Source organism: Cyprinodon tularosa, unplaced genomic scaffold (assembly GCF_016077235.1).
Source record: "Cyprinodon tularosa strain WSP-4 unplaced genomic scaffold, ASM1607723v1 ctg386, whole genome shotgun sequence".
NCBI classification, from domain to species: domain Eukaryota; kingdom Metazoa; phylum Chordata; class Actinopteri; order Cyprinodontiformes; family Cyprinodontidae; genus Cyprinodon; species Cyprinodon tularosa.
In genome coordinates, this window is record NW_024039103.1 from 943,224 (window position 1) to 961,488 (window position 18,265).

Here is an 18,265-nt window from a genome sequence, read left to right on the forward strand (position 1 = left end):
AGCAGCTGAAGCAGGGAGAGAGACACAGCGCTGATGATCAGAGGCTATGATCTCTCCTCTTAAACAGTTTATTGACGCCTAAATTAACTTAAAATGCAGAAATCTGCCGGCAGAATATGCAGTTTGGATTATTTAGATGAAAAACACATACCAGCTGCCGCGGTGAACCGCGAGGACGTGACCTGGCCAGAGGCTGCTGATGAAGGGGTTCCTTCTGTCGGCGCACTGCTGGTATGTGGGGGTCTGAGCGGCTCCGACAGAAAAAATATTGAAGGCAGGATAATAATCTGAATGAACTGACGGCACTGATTACGTTTTCAGGTGTATTTTCTCATTTAAACACATATTAAAACTACTTTATTCCAAATGATCGCAGCAAATATAGCTGCAAGGCAGAGAAAGGATAGTGAAGCTCCGCCCAACGCGCGTCAGACACACTTTTGCACCGCACAGCCAGAGCGTCAGAACTAACTGGTTCAAGCAGCAATAGCAGCAAAATCGTGTCTGCTGCTTCATTTTTGCGTAGCATAACTACACAAGGATCGCCACTGTGCTAGCAACGAGAATGCTTTTAACTGGGGGGTGTAGCAGTTCTCGGCCTTAAAGCAAGACTGACTCTCACGAGACTTCTGAGCCTGTGGGTGCGGGTCGGTGCTCCTGCAATTGCAAGTGCAGTATTTCCCCCACAGACCACCAGGGCGGCCGAGAATACCTTTGTTCAACCTGAAATGACTAATTTAATCATCCAAAACATGGATGGAACACATTAATTAACTGAAAAATGTTGCATAGTGTGCCTTTAAGTTCCTGTCTCCCTAATGCAGCTTTCAGGTGTTTTCCTGGCCCCAGGACCTTCCCTGCATCATATGTGTGGAAAAAATGAAGAAAGGCACCATTCTAATGCTTGGTTTGATATTCAGTTAGTCTGGTACCCCACATTCAGAGGCCTAATTTCACTGAGCTTCCTTCATATTTCTGGCTGATGCTCCACTTGTGTTATTCACTGAACCATTTATCAATCCCTTTTACAAACAGTGTAAAATGGCCACTGAGTAACAGTGCTTCGGATCGATCCGAAATATCAATGACTTCACTCTTTTATGCACCAACAGCCAGGCTGGCTGTGAAGGAGGACAGACTGGGAATTATTCTCTGTATTTTCTAACAAAATTTATTGTAGTTTTAGAATTCTGTTCACTTTAATTATTTGAAAAAAACTGAAAACGCAAACACTGGTGTATCATAGTTCTTCAGCTCTCTTACTAAAAATACAATTCCTCTCAAATTACGTTTAGCACTTTGTTCAAGAAACAGGCACAAAAATTTGCTCTATTTTTCCTGTTTATCTGTTTAATATCCTGTTATTTAAGGGGCTTCTACAAACTTTGTCCAAAATATGGGACAAAGAATAAAAAATAATAGCTTAAAGAAGACGTTTTACAATACTAGAATCGGTTTTGGTGTTCACATTGACCATACAGGCCACTTGGTATCGGAGGAAATTAACATTCAACATTCAACCTTTAGATCCATCCAAGGAATCTAAGGGCCGGATCTAACAAAGGTTTGCGTGTATAAAAACGTGAGCTATTTCACTGCGCACGCTAAAAAATGTACAAACTGATCTATCAACAGCGTGCTAAAAGGATTTGGTCTTTAAAACGTGCTAAATAGCCCCTCTTATCCATTTAGTACTTTTTCTGCAATGAATATGCAATATGGGGCGTTTACACGCAAAAGTGCATCTTGTGGGAGGAGAACATGTAAATATATTAATTTAGCACTCGCAAAGTGATTTATCAAACCTGAAAGCAATTTTGCTAACGGTATCTGACTCTATATTTAACACGTTTCAAAAGAAGGTGCAAATGGTCTGTATGCGTAATTGCGCACACATGGCAGCGGTTATTGTCGCAAGAAGGAGACATCGAAATGAAGCAAGGAGACGCAGAGAACGCATTTTTTCACTCCGTGTGAATATTTTTGCAATGAAGGAGGAAACGATCATCAAAACATATCGTTTATCCTGCATTGCCATTTTGGAGCTGTTGGGGGAACTCCGAATGGATTTGGAGCCAGCCACAAGGAGGACCCATGCAATACCAGATATCACAAAACTCCTTGCAACATTGCACTTTTTTGCATCTTGGATCTCCCAATCTCGTTTTTCAGAAGTGCTGTCCGACGTTCTAAATGCCATGTCGCCCTGACGCCCTAACGGAGAGAACCCCGACCTCCTCCTTGCGCCTGTGGAGCAACATGCCAATGCTGCGGGGATGCGTAGGCACAGTCATCTTATCCACAGTCACTTCTTGTGAGCCATTTGGTATGTGCATTTTTCTACAGGCCAATATAAAACACCTGTTTTTTTTTTTGTTTTTTTTTTACTGCAGTGAAGTAAAAATTCAGCCACATACCACCATAGGGAATAAAGGTTGCCAAAGTTTATATATATATATATATATATATATATATATATATATATATATATATATATATATATATATATATATATATATATATATATAATTTTATTTTTTTTGGAGGGGGTGGGGTTGTCACTGTAAGATTAAAATTTCTTAATGCACTAGTTTGCACAAACTGCAAACTACTTTGCCGCAAACCACAAAACGCGCAAAACCATCATTTAAATAGGGCGTCTCCAACAGTTTTGCACCTGCCACCAGTTACGCAATCACTCTTGTTAAATCACCCGCAAACCATGGCTCAGCCCCTCGCGCAAAATTCCAGTTTGCGAGCGCAAATTACTGCACGCAAAATTGGATCTTGATAAATCCGGCCCTTAGTCTTGTATCTGAACAGTAAATTCAAATTTAGATCCTTCATTTATCACAGCATTGTTTAGTTCAATAAATTCAATTCAGTTTATTTATATAGCGCCAAATCATAACACATGTAATCCTAAGGCACTTTATAGTTTACAAGATCATACAGTCAAATTGATTCAAAGTTTTCTATCTAAAGAAAACCACTTGATCGCATCGACTCATTAAACATGCTTGTAGCGACAGTGGAGAGGAAAAACTCCCTTTGAACAGGAAGAAAATTCCAGCAGAACCAGGCGGAAAATGTTTGAAAACATAAAAATATTTTAATAAGCCATTTAACATTGGTAAATACGATTATTTGAACACTTTCAGAGCTGCATAATGAAATATTGATATATACTTATATATAGAGAGAGAATAATATTTGTTTTTTAAATAAAAAAACAACCATCAATTCAGCCAAACTCTGACAAATATGTGAGCTCTCTAATACATCTAACAAGAATACATGTGAATAAAGTTGCATGAACATTTCCTTTGCTGCACGGCTATTAAATATGACTAAGCAGACAGGCAACAAAGCTGCATGTTACTTTGTGACATGAAAGCATAGAAATAATCAGATTACATCACAGGCAGAGAAAGTGAGCAGGGCTGAAAGGCCTCTCTGTACTCGAATGAAAGCATTTGTTAAACCGAGCAGAAAACTCTTCCCTCCTGAGAGGCAGTTTCTCTCTAAAGACAGTGACTATTTTACCTTTAACAAAAACCTCCGTGAAGCATTTCTCTTCCCCAATAACGCACTCGTACGCTGCGTCATCAGACAGGTTGCACTTGTTGATGGTGAGGGTCCGCTTGTTGCCCACGCTCTCAAACACATACCTGGAATGGTTTAGGGGGGCATATAAAGAGGATTAAGAACAATACGACAATGAAATCATAATGTGGTAACGCATTCAGCAAACCAGGCGCAGTAAGAGGCTTAGAGGCTGGCAATGGAGTGACTCAGTCTAACAGTCCACACTTTCCTTTTTCTACTGTATGTAAAGACCTCCAGAGTTCCCGATGCTCCCACATAAATGCATTCAGGCTACAGTAACTGTAGTGGCAAGCATCACAAAGCTGCACTGTGATGTGTCACAAAGATCCCTTAAGAGAGATAGGATTGTCATGGTTACCAGCTTGCATCATCCAATACCTCAAAGTATAATAATGAATAGTGTTTTTGTAAAGCAAAATTCAAAGTTTCCCTGTTTTATCAAAAAAAAATTTCAAATAGCAGCCAGTAGATTAGCATACTGGCTGCAAAAGATATCAGGATTTATGTTGGAATACAAGAATAATTAAAATATAACTGCTCTGTTTTTTTATATTATTAAAACTTAGATACATAAATCTGCAATCTTGTAAAGCCAACTTGTGTGCAAGTGAGCAAAAAACAAGCATGCCGATATGTAAATTAAATCCTTTCTGGACATATTTTTAGATGAAGCTAAATCAACTAGTTACCTCACCCTGAAAAAAGACAACAAAATCTTTAAGATTTAGTTTTTTTCATTCAATATAGATACTTTATTGACGCTAAAGTGGCAAGATTTTTAAAATTAAATTCAGATACATTTTTGTCTCTAAGATAAGTAAATTTTTACATTTTATCCATGGGCGTAGGTTTGCATAGGGACCATAGGGACATGTCCCTACCAAAATTTTGAACCGACCTAATTGTCCCGACCAATAATTGGATGTGAGCAACATGTTTATAATTTACAGCAGTAGTTGTTGCAGCAGTGGCTTCTTTTCCTCTCGCAGCTCCTCTGCCTTGTCTCTCCTGTCCCTTTCATGTAGCAGCGCATGGAACTGTGCTGCGCTGTTTAACTCAACTCTCATTGGTTGTTCTGCCTTAAGTTCCGCCTTCTCTCTCTCTGATTGGCTGTTTTCTAGTCCGCGTGTGCTTGGAGCACAACATTGAAAATGTATTCACACTAGAATGCAGCGGTTACTACAATTAATATTAGGCTACAAAACTAGTCCCAATATAAAAAAAAAATGAATATCATGTACACTAAAAAACAAAAACCTTTTTTTTTCTTTTATAAAACGAAATATTCTGAGTCAGCCAGGAGTTCTGAAGACTGCTGGAAAAATGGGCAAATAAAGGCTGTAAGCCATCAACATTTCTGATTCTTAGCCACAGCCAACTAAAAAAGAAAATGTGAGGGTTTCCTTTTTACCGATATTAAGTTGATATTACTGTTTTCATTTTTTTGTTTTTATTTTTACAATTTTGATATAATAACTGATCTAAGTGGGTTGCTCTGTGGGGAAAGGCACATTTTACATTTATATTACTGTATGTTTTAAAGTCTCTATACTCCAGTTAATGATGAATCACGTACTAAATTAGTTGACGATTATTGAAATAATCAATTAATATGATTCATTTTTTTCAGCCTCAGATGAAATACATGAAATGGGCGACACAGAGTAACTACAGCCCAGATGTTCAACTTTTATAGTGAAGTTAATATTTTAATGAATGTATTATTTTGCTTGATACAGAGAGAGAATAGTAGGTACAAATATTAGAGTGGGGTTTAACTCTGCACAATTCTATATCTTCAAAAGAAAATACTGTATTTACCTTCTCTCTTAGTCATTCAAATGAAACCATTTTCAAAGTGGAAAACAGTCCTAATTCCACATTCATCAGAGCCGGTGATACTTCAAACATTGATAAACAGCATCTAATGAGTGTAGAGCTTATAACATTGTTATTAATGGAGCAAAATGTTGCTTTTCTCTTTTAACAATGAATTCCTCTTATCAGTACGGATTCTCACATCGAGCATAAAAAAGGGCATGCATATTGCATAGCACCAATGACACCAGACCAATAGTGTCCCTACCAAAGTTCAAATCAAACCTATGCCCTTGATTTTATCAACATGAAATAAAGGAACCGGGGCAGGAAAAGTTTGATTTCTTTTAGATAATTGCTTTTATATAACCTAATTATTGTTACCTGTTCAGTTGTTTATAACCCAAAAGGTCTGTTAAAATACATCATGTGGACTTGGTTTAATTACTGTTAGGCTCTACTTTTATTTTTCCACAAACAGTTTCTTTAAAAAGCTGGTTTATAAATCTGTTTGATTACGGATGTATTGACATTTCTGAAGAAATCACCCAATAAACTGCTTTTTCCTCTACATCCGTTGTTAGTGTAGGAACAGCCTTTTGTCTCAGTTTGGCCTTATTTTAGGTTATAGTCGACTAAATTAAAACACCAACCTTGAATCTTTTTAGATTATAATGAAGGAAATACTTCCTCTGAGGCTTTTTTTTGGGGGGTAAAATAAAAGGCTTCCTCTTAATCAGAATAAGAGGTGCTTTCCTTCCTTCCTTCCTTTCTTCATATGAACAGCACGAAGTTCTCAAAATAGCAGAGACATTCAAGAAACACCACTTGCAACAGCTGTACCCTCTTCAATAAAACACTAAAAGGAGCCTTTGAAAGAGGAGGGGAGAAGAACGTGGCAGGAGATGCAGACCCTGGATGGAGCCAAGCGGGCAAAGCAGGCTTAGAACTAACACGCATATTTTATATATATATATATATATCTATATATATATACACTATATTGCCAAAAGTATTTGCTCACCCATCCAAATTATTGGAATCAGGTGTTCCAATCACTTCCATGGCCACAGGTGTATAAATTCAAGCACCTAGGCATGCAGACTGTTTTTACAAACATTTGTGAAAGAATGGGTCGCTCTCAGGAGCTCAGTGAATTCCAGCGTGGAACTGTGATAGGATGCCACCTGTGCAACAAATCCAGTCGTGAAATTTCCTCGCTCCTAAATATTCCACAGTCAACTGTCAGCTGTATTATAAGAAAATGGAAGTGTTTGGGAACGACAGCAACTCAGCCACGAAGTGGTAGGCCACGTAAACTGACGGAGCGGGGTCAGCGGATGCTGACGCGCATAGTGCGAAGAGGTCGCCAACTTTCTGCAGAGTCAATCACTACAGACCTCCAAACTTCATGTGGCCTTCAGATTAGCTCAAGAACAGTGCGCAGAGAGCTTCATGGAATGGGTTTCCATGGTCGAGCAGCTGCATCCAAGCCATACATCACCAAGTGCAATGCAAAGCGTCGGATGCGGTGGTGTAAAGCACGCCGCCACTGGACTCTAGAGCAGTGGAGACGCGTTCTCTGGAGTGACGAATCGCGCTTCTCCATCTGGCAATCTGATGGACGGGTCTGGGTTTGGCGGTTGCCAGGAGAACGGTACTTGTCTGACTGCATTGTGCCAAGTGTAAAGTTTGGTGGAGGGGGGATTATGGTGTGGGGTTGTTTTTCAGGAGCTGGGCTTGGCCCCTTAGTTCCAGTGAAAGGAACTCTGAATGCTTCAGCATACCAAGACATTTTGGACAATTCCATGCTCCCAACTTTGTGGGAACAGTTTGGAGCTGGCCCCTTCCTCTTCCAACATGACTGTGCACCAGTGCACAAAGCAAGGTCCATAAAGACATGGATGACAGAGTCTGGTGTGGATGAACTTGACTGGCCTGCACAGAGTCCTGACCTCAACCCGATAGAACACCTTTGGGATGAATTAGAGCGGAGACTGAGAGCCAGGCCTTCTCGTCCAACATCAGTGTGCGACCTCACAAATGCGCTTCTGGAAGAATGGTCAAAAATTCCCATAAACACACTCCTAAACCTTGTGGACAGCCTTCCCAGAAGAGTTGAAGCTGTTCTAGCTGCAAAGGGTGGACCGACGTCATATTGAACCCTATGGATTAGGAACGGGATGTCACTTAAGCTCATATGTGAGTCAAGGCAGGTGAGCAAATACTTTTGGCAATATAGTGTATATACTGTTTGACATGTCTCAAAGTCAAAGCTGATCCAATGAAATTTTAAATAAACACTTTATAGAGCAATCTGCGAACAAACCAAAGCTCAGATTACACCTCCCTGAACAGATAATATAGTAAACTGTACTTTAGCAGATAAAAAATTTATTCTTTGGAGGCTAAAAATTCAACAAGCACCTATTATGTTGTCTGCAAAAGAAAGTTTAGATGACATATCTAGTGAAAGGGTGGTGGATATCTCTGTGAAGAGAGGATCCTCTAAATTAATTACAGTCACATTTTCAAAAAAGATTAAATTCAGGATTTATGGTCTTTAGGTAGGACACGATGATTGTTTTTTATTCACAATTTGATTTAGCCGCCTATGGAGGAAGATTTTGCAGCAAGTGCCGTAGCCTTGGTAATTCAAAATGTGATCAGATCACAATCTTTACTTGTGTTTGTACTTCTTGATTATTTCTATATATAGCTGTTGGATCATTGACTGAGGGCTTTAGGGGACAGAGTGAGAAGAAAACCTTGAGGTAAGTGAGCCAAAATAGAAATTCTTTTTAACATTACCATCAGTCTCCTATAGTCTATCGCTACCAATTTTTGTTTATAAGACAAGATCATAATTAGACGTGTATTACTTAGCATTAGCTGACAGTACACCTCCTGGTTAGACTAAATGCATCCAAATGACCTAACGCTTCACTCAAAAGTCAAGTGCTGAAATAAAATGCCACATAAACTGAAATAGTCAGCAAAAAATATTTTAAGAATTATTTTTTTTTCATTAATTGGACTTTCTTTTGGGCTTCTTTGGGGCTGCTTAGTGGAGCAGTGGGTAGTTTGCATGTTCTCCCTGAGCATGGGTGGGTTCTCTCCAGGTACCCCGGCTTCCTCCCACAGTCCAAAAACATGACTGGGAGGTTAATGTGCTTCTCTAAATTGTCCTTAAGTGTGAGTGTTTCTGTGAATGGTTGTTTGTCCTGTTTGTCTCTCTGTTTCCCAGTGATGGAGCGGCTAACTGTCCAGGGTATACCCCGCCTATCACCCGTAGACAGCTGGAGATAGGCAGAAGCACCTCTCGCGACCCCGCTTGGGATAGGCATGACAGAAAATGGATTGATGGATTTTCTTTGGTTAACTCAAAAGCAGTGCAGTCAAATAAAGGCTCCAAAATAAATGTTTAATTCACCAGAGGTGGGAAGTAACGAAATACATTTACTCAAGTGTATTTTGTATTTTTCAAGAAGTTTTTAAAATCGGTAATTTAAATTTTACTTGATTACGTTTTGAGTGAAGTATTGTATTTCTTTGGAAAACTTTGGAAAACCGAAAGGAAGACAAAAAATCGGGCCCAGAAGCACTACAGTGAGTGACGTGATCAGCATGTAGATCTAGGCTACCAGCCGCCAAGTCTTTCTGTAGGAGATTGGGGAAGAGATGGAGGCTCAGTAGAGCGGCGACGGTTCAGAGAACGTTTCACTAGAAATGCTAGCTGAAACATCGAATTCTGCTGCCCAAAACGACGAAAATCATGTGACATGTGCTATCTTGTCATTACATGTGTATACAATTGTATAGATTTTTCTTTCATTAAAAACTAAATAGTTTTGGATTTATGACTCCTTGTCCTATTTTCACTACATAGGAGAGATCCCCTGCCCCGTTCAACAGTTTTTTGTTTTTTTTTATGTAACTAAGTAACTTTTACTTAAAATACATTTTAAATTAGCTACTTATTACTTTTACTTGAGTAATTTTTCTGATGGGTAATTTTACTTGTACTTGAGTAATATTTCATCCAAGTATTGGTACTTTTACTTGAGTGTGATATTTTAGTACTTTTTCCACCTCTGTAATTCACTGTTGGGTTTTTATTATTGTGTATAAGTTAGGAGTAGCATTCAATAAATATTATTGTAGGAGAGGGAAAAATAAGCTTTCATTTACTCTGATTGATTTATTTTTTAAAGAAAGCAAGAATCTAAACCAATTCTGCTCAATTATTTACTTTAAGTGTGACTCACTTGGCTGATGGTTTGATTTCCTGTCCATTTTTCAGCCATTTGACTTCAGCTGTGGGGTCAGCCACTTCCACAGTGAGCTGGATCGTCTTCCCCTTGTCCACAGAATAGGCTGAGTCCAGCTTCGTCAGGAAAGCTAATAAGAAAGTGTCATGTCAGAGTAGCTGTAGTACATTTTAAAGAGGCAAACGATCCATGAGAGCCAACTTTAAACAGTAACAGGCTAACAAACATTCCACCTGTCATCCAAGCTATATAACCTCTCTCTGGATGCCTTTAAATGCCTCTAGTATTTATAGTCTGGTGCATAAAAGAGGGTTAGTTTCCTCCCTGTCGTCTCATTCCTTGGGCACATTCTGCCTTTGTCTCGTAAAATGTCTCCTCCTCGTTCCTCTGCCCCTCACCATCACTCTTCTTGGACTCAGCCTTCATCTTCTTCAGCCTCTGCAGCATGCCCCTCAGGTCTGTGATGCCGTACTGAAAGGCAATCTTCTCGTAATCACAAGGCTTGGCTGCCTTTAGGATTTCCCATACGTCCACCTCCTCCTTTGGTTGCCCAGTCTTCTTTTGCTTCCTAAACACCAGGGTTGACCAGACAAAGACTGAAATCTGATAAACCTGGAGTCTTAAAATGTGTTTTGGGAAATAATCTCACCTTTTTTTGAGCAACACACTGAAGTCCAGCTCACCAGCATCCTCATCCCCATCTCCTCTGGAGAGAAAAACAGGAGAATTGAATGAATTTTAATTCTTTCTGTTCAGCTGACACATCCTGTTAAATGGTGATAGCTATGTAAACCCATCTCTGGTTAATTACAAAGCCTCCTTAAAATCAAATAGTTTACTGTTTAAGGTTAATTGGTATAGCTCAAATGTTGTAAGGATTCATGTCACCGGAAGCATGGGGAAACAGAAAAAAATCCACAGCAAATTTTGATAGGGCGTCCTGCTTTGTTTGCTCTGCTTAGCACTGAATTAATGACAGAGATGGGCCTAAATGCCTCAGCTTAAGGATTTAAAGTCCATTAGGAATCTGCAACCTACCTTTGTTGGACTTGTGTCTGAACTAATCTATGTAGATCCAAGGGCTGCATTTGATGCAGTCAATCATAATATTATTTTAGAAAGGCCTGAATGTGCTGTAGAAATGAAGGAAACAGCTCTAGGCTGGTTTAAATCGAATTTGTCCAACAGATTTAGATAGATGGACGGACGGACAGACAGTGATAGACAGATATGGATGCAAATAATAAAAACTTTTCCTATATCAATATTTATTGTTTCTCTGCATCCTGCATCACTGTGACATGATCAAACAAATACTAAACACTAGGGGTGTCAACAATAATCGATTCAGCGATGCATTGCAATGCGGGGCATGCACGATTCAGCATCGATGCGGCAACGTGCCATAATCGATTATGTCACTGTTTATTTTCTGGCCTCAAATGGACAAGTTGTGAAGTTTCAATTACTTCTAAGGCATACCAACAACAATCAAGATGGCTGAGGTGGACGGAGATGACTGCGATAGACGGGTAGGCCTAATTAAAAACGCACCAAAAGCTTGGAAAGCGGATATCTGGGCACATTTCGGATTTTACGAAGTCAATGGGATTTTGATGCATCGCAATGCATCGTAGAATCGAATTGAATCGAATCGTTACCTGGTGAATCGTAATCGAATTGAATCGTGAGGGCAGTGCCAATGCGCACCCCTACTAAACACTGATCCCCATGATGGCAATAGATATCAGTTATTGATATCAGCCCCGATTTATTAACTAATACCAACTATCATGGTTGTATATCATGCATCCCTGGTAGGCAGGTTGCTTTTAATCACAAAAAAAACAATATGTTGCTTTTACTTCTGAGACATTAACAGTCCATCGATTTGAACAGAAACAAGCCACACAGTATTTAGGCATCTTCTGCAGTTATGGCTTAGCCAAGTAGGTATGCCCCAGCAGCCAATATTTAGATATGGTTACTATTATAATACCACTACTACCAGCTATGCTAAAAGACAAAAAATGCAATTGTCTTAAGTAAAAAAAAAAAATCTTTATAAATACTACATGAAATGTTGCATTTAACAAGCAGATAAATAAATAAAAAACTATTTATATATATATCTTATGACTTCCCTTTTTTTTAACAAAACTTTACAAAAGGAAAGTAAAACATCTTTATTTTTTAGAGTAAAGACAAATGTGGAATATGAGGAAAAATATAAACTACAAAAACCAATGATAAAAACTACTGAATTACTTTCAAAAGGACTTTTGATCCATTACTGTTTTAATTCTTCTTTGCATATATCATATCAGGTAAACAACTAAATCCAACCGTTATTAGTTAATTTAAATTTCATTATAAAAAATTTTAATATTTGGGGATTCTCCTGGAGTCACAGTGAAGAGGCCGAAGAGCTACACTTGGTTTTGAAGCTGCAGGTTGCAGACCTCATGCCTTAAAAAAAAATTATGTAAAACTGTTTGTCTACAGTTAAGCCATCTGTTCTTCATGCCCTTTGCAGAGTTAGATTGAAATTCCTTTTTAATCAACCATTAAGTAAATCTATGATTAGGAAGCACCCGTCTACAAAAAATAAAACTATTTTCAACATTAATGACGTTAATGACTTATACTCCAACAACAAATGGGATGTTACTGATTTATACCCTTCCTAATAAGAAACGGAAAAGTGCATTTATCAGATGTTATATGAAGGAGACCCTTTAGATAATTGCTTCATTTTCTTCTTTTCTTTGTTTTTTCATTAAATGGTGCAAAGCTTATGACCAAAATTAACGAAGAACTGGTACTGTAACTTGGGGAGCAGTGGGCTGCCATTGTGCGGCACCCGGGGAGCAATCAGGGGTTAAGAGTCTTGCTTACGGTCCCCACAGCCTGCACTCTGGGTCCCTGAGCAAGACTCTTAACCGGTGATTGCTCCCCGGGTGCCGCACAATGGCAGCCCACTGCTCCCCAAAGTGTATGGGTTAAATGCAGAGGTAAATTTCTCAGTTCAATTATTATAAATTATTATTATTACTTAAAATCAATGGTCTTCCATGGCCAGCTCATTATTGTTAGCTAAAAAAAAATGTTTTGTGGGAAAAATAAATTGCATTTAATTTTTGAAAAAAAATTCTATTTTATTCATCTTTTGCCCCGTTTACCAGATAATAAGTGTGAAGTGTGCTAAGGATGTGTTTGTTTTAAATAAAAGCCTTGTCACACAAACTTCTGATCACAAAATCAATCATTTTATTGCTATGAACTCTCAGTCAAGTTTTTCACACTATTATCTTTTTTGTATTGTGCTGAAACAATAACTCTTAAAAAACATTTTTTTTTTAACACATCCTTCTTTCACAGGATTTGTAGTGATCAAAAGTTGTCTAAAGCTCTAAACTTGGTTATTTTCAAATGCTGTGAAATCAGTTTTGCTCCTAAATTCATTTTTACGCTCAGTCAAACATTTTCCTTTTTTGTTATGCACGCTGTGTGAGTCTGGACGTTATTGTGCTCAAAGAATCTGCTCCCTTCAGGATAGCCAGATGAGTGTTGTCCTGCAATGAACCATCTCCTTACAGGGCATACACTATGAAAAGAGCTGCCTTGCTTTGAAGTTATTTGGATGAATCTTGGCATCAGATAAGTGAAATGAACCTCAAACATTTAAGATCACTATGCAGTAGAGCAGCCAGGGTAAAAAAGAAACAACTAGAAGTCATTCCTTCAGAGTCCTATTAAAGTTCATAATGCCTTGTAGATGTCACCATGTGAACTGACTGATGACTCATCCCCGAATGCAGAAACAGCTTCTATTCTGCCTGCATATATGTGAATGTAACAGGCGGATTAAGGCTTTTATGTATAGCTACTCTGGCGTAGAATAATAGAAAATTCAGTGCTTCTACTTGAACCATAAAGTGGTGAGGAATCTTTCTTATCTAATGATCATTTCCTCCCTGACATTCAAAGAAATATTCAGATAAAACGACAGATAAAAAAGACAATGGCAGTCTTAGCTTATTGCTAAGAAATCTAATACATTGCAGTCATACAAGTGACAGTGATTTAATGGTAGACTCCCAGCTTTCATATGAGAACATCAATATTAATATTGGATGAAGGGTTTAGGTCGGAGCTTTGGCTCCTCAATAAGTGCTGAAGGCACCAAAGGGAATAGTACAGTGGATTTAAAGGGGTCATAGAATCATTATATAGTGTGTTTGGTCCTTAAGGTCTCTGAATAGGGTGTGTAACATTGGTTGGGCTGAAAATGGCATATTTGCTGTCCTATGAGCCCTAATGCAATCCTGGTTAAAAGCCCTACAATGAAACAGCAGGTTTTCTTCCTTTTATGGTATGCTCATAAATATTTAAATTAGCTGTGCACTGATTGGTTGATTTAGTACCAGCGAAGCTGCCGAGCAAAGATGCATCATAGCAACAAGCACTCACTCACTGAAACTTCGAAATAGTTCATATGGTAGGGTGGCCAGACATCCTCTTTTTCCTGGAAATGTCCTACCTTTCATACCTAAAGTAATGTTCATGGGGAGTTTCAAAATCGTCTGGGATTGTGGTCGACTACAGTGTAGCGAGTAGTCAAAACATTCGTAGCGAGCCGTCAGCTCTATGGCTGGTCCAGGAATCCCGGCGGATGAGGGCAGGGAGCCAGTGGGGGATGGAGCGACCGAACCCGACCCAGTGACGACAGCCCAGGCCAGGCCTCCCAATGCCTGCCTTACCGGCCCCCTGCTCTGGTTGAGGAGGGGCGGCTCATGGCTCTCTGCTGAGGTCCAGTCAGCAGCCCAGCAGTCGACACTTCATACACCCCCCACCCCTCAATTTCGGGGGGTTACAAAAGTACAGGTCAGAACTAAATAAGGATACATCCCTCAGTTTACTACAACTCAGGGGTTTTTTTCTACTTTTATGGTGGAAATTTAGAATGAATTCATTCATTCCAATAAAAATAAGATTATTATGTATTACATTTAGGTGAACTCTGACCACTCCAGTTCATAGGTCAGTATTGGTAGCCCTTCCTATGACTCAGCAGCCATGAAGTAGCCCTCGACCTTAGAAGGTTGGTGAGCCCTGATGTAAAATGTGAAAAGGGAGGGAGTCTGTATATGTCATTAAATTTGTTTGTCTCGTGATACAGTGTTGATGAATGTTTTGGGGCGTTTGTGTTGTTCAACGGTCATATCTGTGTTCTTTCTGTTCTGTGTAATTGTAGTATAGTGTGTTATAAGCCAATATGGGCTGGGTGCTATATGGTAAATTACATTTCAATCAATCAGTCAATTAAACAATCAATCAATCATGTTGTTCTGTGTTTTTTTTTTTCTTTGTAAGAAAACTTTTCTGGTTTTCTTCAGATGGATCAGAAAAGCTTTCAGTAGCTGTGTTGTGTCATTTCAGTCTCTTGCTTTTACTTTCACAGGGTGTGAATTGAGAAGACTTTAAGTGAAGTGTAAAAACAGGCACAACAAAAAGTGTAAATTGTTTAAACTAGAAAGTTTGCCATCTGGAAGAAGAATTACCAAACATTTTAAGTTAGAACTGCACATTGTTTGGTGTTAATGCTTATGTAGTCAGGCTAGAGGTGTTCAGTTGAGACCGAGCTATCATCACACTCTTTTGTTTTTTTCTGACAGTGTGGCTATACTTTGTGAAGTTTGTACTTTTCAGATTAAATCTCAGAAGCATAGGGAACCATAATGTGGAACATCATTTGAGTTGTAAAATGCTCAGAATCTCCTGACAGCATCTCTATCTTGTGCTCTGAAGCCAGAGCTTTAGTTCCACTTCTGTCAAGTTAGAAAAATACCAAGGATTACATCGCAAGATTAGACTATAAATAGTCCAGGAATTAATTTAAAGCTAGTGCTTTTGTTGGATTTTAGGTATGCATTCTACATTTGCATCGCAACAGAATATAACAATTCTTGTGTATGTAAGTCGTTGTTCAGTTTAAACAGTCATACCGATATGATAATGTGTTAGTCTTCCTGAAGTGACACACCTGAAGCCATTATTTCTACTCATTTGGGTGATTTACTTTATTCTAATAAAAACTTTAAAAATGGTTCTCAGAAAATAAAGCACTACATAAAACTGATGCAAAGAGGAATGTTTGAGGTCTATTATGAAGGTAGATGTCAGATGCTAGTGAAGGTTTTCAACTCTTCATAGTTGATATTTAATCCCCCAGTAGGATCAACAGATGCTTTAATAACCATGGTGTCTATGTGTTTGAATAATAAGCTAACATGCTTGACCTAAACTCCTAAGGGAATATGTGGAGCCACAGGCTGATTCTCTCAATGCCAGTAATTCAGACAAAAGGAGCCAGGACTGATTACATATTACGTTCTTTATGTTCCGACATTTTAGGTCAGCATTTCTTCAATCCCACTTATGTTTTTTCTTCTTAAAACCCCAGTTGATCGCGAAAACAGGCTGTTCACATTTAGCTAGGTTTTGGTTCTTCTGAAGTTTTCTTCCTGTGTAATGAGAGTTTTCCTTTCCACTGTTGCTGAATGCATGTTTAGTATGCATGAAGCCATGGACGTGACTCTGGGGGGGACACAGGGGACATGTCCCCTGCAATTTTCAAGAGTCTATTTTGGTCCCCTGCACTTTTTACTGTCCAAAAACAATGTTACGTTACAGTACATCGGCACTCGTCGACCACGAGGACCTAGTGGAAAACAACAGCTCAAGCTGAAGCCCCCTTCCCTGAGTTTAGACCGCCTAAAAACTCCTGATTAGAGCTCAGTCTTTTCTTGTGTGATTGGTTGTACTACTGTCACTCTGAGAAGCTCACTTTACAATAATCTGATTCACCACTGAATTGGCTCTGTGATTGGATATACACTATATTGCCAAAAGTATTTGCTCACCCATCCAAATTATTGGAATCAGGTGTTCCAATCACTTCCATGGCCACAGGTGTATAAATGCAAGCACCTAGGCATGCAGACTGTTTTTACAAACATTTGTGAAAGAATGGGTCGCTCTCAGGAGCTCAGTGAATTCCAGCGTGGAACTGTGATAGGATGCCACCTGTGCAACAAATCCAGTCGTGAAATTTCCTCGCTCCTAAATATTCCACAGTCAACTGTCAGCTGTATTATAAGAAAATGGAAGTGTTTGGGAACGACAGCAACTCAGCCACGAAGTGGTAGGCCACGTAAACTGACGGAGCGGGGTCAGCGGATGCTGACGCGCATAGTGCGAAGAGGTCGCCAACTTTCTGCAGAGTCAATCACTACAGACCTCCAAACTTCATGTGGCCTTCAGATTAGCTCAAGAACAGTGCGCAGAGAGCTTCATGGAATGGGTTTCCATGGTCGAGCAGCTGCATCCAAGCCATACATCACCAAGTGCAATGCAAAGCGTCGGATGCGGTGGTGTAAAGCACGCCGCCACTGGACTCTAGAGCAGTGGAGACGCGTTCTCTGGAGTGACGAATCGCGCTTCTCCATCTGGCAATCTGATGGACGGGTCTGGGTTTGGCGGTTGCCAGGAGAACGGTACTTGTCTGACTGCATTGTGCCAAGTGTAAAGTTTGTTGGAGGGGGGATTATGGTGTGGGGTTGTTTTTCAGGAGCTGGGCTTGGCCCCTTAGTTCCAGTGAAAGGAACTCTGAATGCTTCAGCATCCCAAGACATTTTGGACAATTCCATGCTCCCAACTTTGTGGGAACAGTTTGGAGCTGGCCCCTTCCTCTTCCAACATGACTGTGCACCAGTGCACAAAGCAAGGTCCATAAAGACATGGATGACAGAGTCTGGTGTGGATGAACTTGACTGGCCTGCACAGAGTCCTGACCTCAACCCGATAGAACACCTTTGGGATGAATTAGAGCGGAGACTGAGAGCCAGGCCTTCTCGTCCAACATCAGTGTGCAACCTCACAAATGCGCTTCTGGAAGAATGGTCAAAAATTCCCATAAACACACTCCTAAACCTTGTGGACAGCCTTCCCAGAAGAGTTGAAGCTGTTCTAGCTGCAAAGGGTGGACCGACGTCATATTGAACCCTATGGATTAGGAACGGGATGTCACTTAAGCTCATATGTGAGTCAAGGCAGGTGAGCAAATACTTTTGGCAATATAGTGTATATATATATATATATATATATATATATATATATATATATATATATATATATATATATATATATATACAGTGTTGTGCCTGAACGCGTTCATTGAACGAAAGTTCATGAACTCGTTCATATTTTGGGCGAACGTGAACTGAACGTACTGCATTATTGCCTGATGAACGTTATTGTGAACTCGTTCATTCTGGTGTCTGTGAACGGCACGCTCTCTCAGTTCAGCTCCGTTCAATAGGTTGCCAGATTTCTATAGAGTCCTCCAGGCGAAACCCCGGCTAAATCACACCATAAACAGGCCTTAATATGTAGCGGGGAAAACACCCAATCTGGCAACACCAGCTACCAGCGTCGTAGCCTACAGCCGCGTGCGTCATCAAAACAAAATGCAGCGTGGAAGCCATAGCAGCATGGAGGCTACC

At 39.6% G+C, this 18,265-nt stretch overlaps 1 protein-coding gene across 4 annotated transcripts in view; it reads right to left on the reverse strand.

Annotated features, from left to right (window-relative positions):
- Window positions 1-18,265, reverse strand: part of mybpc2a (myosin binding protein Ca) — a 125,493-nt gene that overhangs the window by 42,482 nt on the left and 64,746 nt on the right. For all 4 annotated transcript variants that reach the window (XM_038297312.1, XM_038297311.1, XM_038297310.1 and 1 more), the window contains 4 exons: window positions 10,348-10,404; window positions 10,097-10,266; window positions 9,696-9,828; window positions 3,547-3,671 (listed from right to left, as the gene is read on the reverse strand). In XM_038297312.1, coding sequence (XP_038153240.1) covers window positions 3,547-3,671; window positions 9,696-9,828; window positions 10,097-10,266; window positions 10,348-10,404 — 485 coding nt within the window. The remainder of the gene's footprint in view (window positions 1-3,546; window positions 3,672-9,695; window positions 9,829-10,096; window positions 10,267-10,347; window positions 10,405-18,265) is intronic.